A 2,617-nucleotide genomic window follows, 5' to 3' on the forward strand; every position below is an offset into this window, starting at 1 on the left:
TGTATCATCAGCAAACAACTTTATTGCACAATGTTCCGGACATATGTCGACTATATCATTTATATATATAACGAACAACAATGGCCTTAACACTGATCCCTGTGGTACTCCGTATTTTGTTTCTATGATATTTGAAAATTCCTCATTGAACCTAACCTGTTGTGTCCTGTTGCTTAAATACGATCTGAACCATTCCCATACTTTACCCCTTATTCCATATTGCATTAGTTTTTCCAGTAACAGTCCTCTGTCCACAGTCTCAAACGCTCGTTTCAAGTCCATGAAGATTACTCCCACTATTTTCCCCTCGCTGATTTTTAATTTCCATTCGTCAACCACGATTTGAATTGCTGTTTCACACGAATATTGCTTTCTAAAACCCGATTGGTGTTCTGTTATGACCTCATTTGATTCCAGAAATTTTTCAATTTGGCTTTTTACTACTAACTCTAGTATCTTCTCATACATTGGCAACATATTAATTGGCCGGAAATCCTTTGCTTTTATGGCTCTATCTATCTTTGGGATTGGTATGATCGTGGACTTTTTTCAACTATCAGGACAACAGCCCTCATTTAGGGATCCGTTGATTATATCAACAAATTTCTGTTTTATTGCACTGAATGCCATTTTTAGTATTTCACTTGATATTCCTTCTTCTGTACCCTTTTTTTTGGGGAGTCCTTTGACAATTTTCTCGAGTTCCTCTATTCCGACATCCTGAAATTTCTCAATGATTCTTTTATTCCCTACACTATCCCCAATCAGGATTCTTCTTCTACGTGGACTTCCATATGAATCATTCGCTATTGAGCTTACTATCTTATTAATACTTTCAACATAAAATATGTTAAATTTATCCGCTATATTTCCTTTCGTCTTCTCATCCAATATTTCAAAATCTATGTTTCCAGTTTCTCTTATTCCTACTGTCTCTCCTCGAATTAGTTTTTTCAAGGTTTTCCACATTTTTATGGGTTCACTCCTGTTTCTGTCTATCATATCCTCGTAGTATTCTTTTTTCTTTTGTCTTATCAGTTTAACTACAGCATTTCTCTCTACCTTAAATTGTTCCCAGCTATTATCCGTTTCCTTGTACCTTGCTTCTGTGTAGGCGTTATCCCTTTTGTCCGCCGCCCTTTTTATTTCATCTGTAAACCACCTTTTGCCCTCCCATACATCCGGGATCTTAACAATCCTTTTTGGTGCTAATATATTCAACGTCCCTACAATATTATCAACAAGTATCGTTGCTTTTTGATTTATATCCTCATGTGACCAATGCCATGCAGAATTTTTCAAAACTGTTGCAAATACTTGCTCATCTATTAAACTATAATTCCTGGATTTATATTCTCTTAGTTTTTTCAAGGTTTTCCACATTTTTATGGGTTCACTCCTGTTTCTGTCTATCATATCCTCGTAGTATTCTTTTTTCTTTTGTCTTATCAGTTTAACTACAGCATTTCTCTCTACCTTAAATTGTTCCCAGCTATTATCCGTTTCCTTGTACCTTGCTTCTGTGTAGGCGTTATCCCTTTTGTCCGCCGCCCTTTTTATTTCATCTGTAAACCACCTTTTGCCCTCCCATACATCCGGGATCTTAACAATCCTTTTTGGTGCTAATATATCCAACGTCCCTACAATATTATCAACAAGTATCTTTGCTTTTTGATTTACATCCTCATGTGACCAATGCCATGCAGAATTTTTCAAAACTGTTGCAAATACTTGCTCATCTATTAAACTATAATTCCTGGACTTATATTCTCTAGGTGTACTCTCCGTATTGCCCATTCCTAATTCTATTTTTATCCATGCATGGTCTGTTATTTTTGGTTCATGTACCACCTGCAATCGTACGCTTACATTCGCAAATACAAGATCTATAATTGTTTGGCTATCCTTTGTTACTCTCGTTGGCTCATTAACATATTGTTTCATTCCTAGGCTTAACATTCCTGCTATTAATTGTTTTTTATAGAACGAGTTTACCGTGACATCTATGTTAAAGTCTCCTATTATTAGAAAATCCCCTTTTATTGATAGCTCCTCCGACACATCCTCGATGTGTCTTATAAATTCCGCATCTGACGCACTCGGTGAATGATACACCACTAATATCACTCCTTTATATATATTATCATTGACTTCGATTGCTACACTCCAGCAGATTGATTCTATTTTGTTATTCATTATTATGTCATATTTTATACCATCTCTTACATATAGTATGGCACCTCCTGTGATCCTATTCTCTGCATCGCACCTAATTACACTATATCCCGTCATATACAGTTCACTGTCTTTAATTTCAGCAGTCACCCGCGTTTCCGATAACGCTATAATTGCAGGTTTCAGTTTCCCTGCTACCTGGCTGCTTCAAACCATCCATTTCTGCACCGACTACTTCCTTAATCATCTTCTTAACTTCATTATTGCACGCAATTTCATCCTTGACTGCTTTCACTGTTTTTATCAGCCAGTCAATTTTCATGTCAACCGTTGCTGAGGAACTCATAGCTCTGCTTCCCCCAATTGACCCCACTGATGACACTCGATCTCTGCTACTACCTGCTGCCGGCACCGATGTCTTCTGATTTTCTTCTTCAGCATT

The 2,617-nt window shown here is 36.9% G+C and overlaps 2 protein-coding genes across 7 annotated transcripts in view; both read right to left on the reverse strand.

Moving 5' to 3' along the window:
- Nucleotides 1–2,617, reverse strand: part of LOC107268211 (acetylcholine receptor subunit alpha-like) — a 103,683-nt gene that overhangs the window by 70,300 nt on the left and 30,766 nt on the right. The window lies entirely within an intron of this gene.
- Nucleotides 493–2,370, reverse strand: LOC107268212. Its single transcript, XM_015740757.2, has 2 exons — nt 1,740–2,370; nt 493–1,325 (listed from the first exon to the last, which is right to left on the reverse strand). Exons 1-2 carry the CDS (start codon nt 2,290–2,292, stop codon nt 550–552), a joined length of 1,329 nt encoding a protein of 442 aa, XP_015596243.2. The 5' UTR covers nt 2,293–2,370; the 3' UTR covers nt 493–549.

This window comes from Cephus cinctus, unplaced genomic scaffold (genome assembly GCF_000341935.2).
Source record: "Cephus cinctus unplaced genomic scaffold, Ccin1 Ccin1_scaffold0494, whole genome shotgun sequence".
In the NCBI taxonomy this organism is placed as follows: domain Eukaryota; kingdom Metazoa; phylum Arthropoda; class Insecta; order Hymenoptera; family Cephidae; genus Cephus; species Cephus cinctus.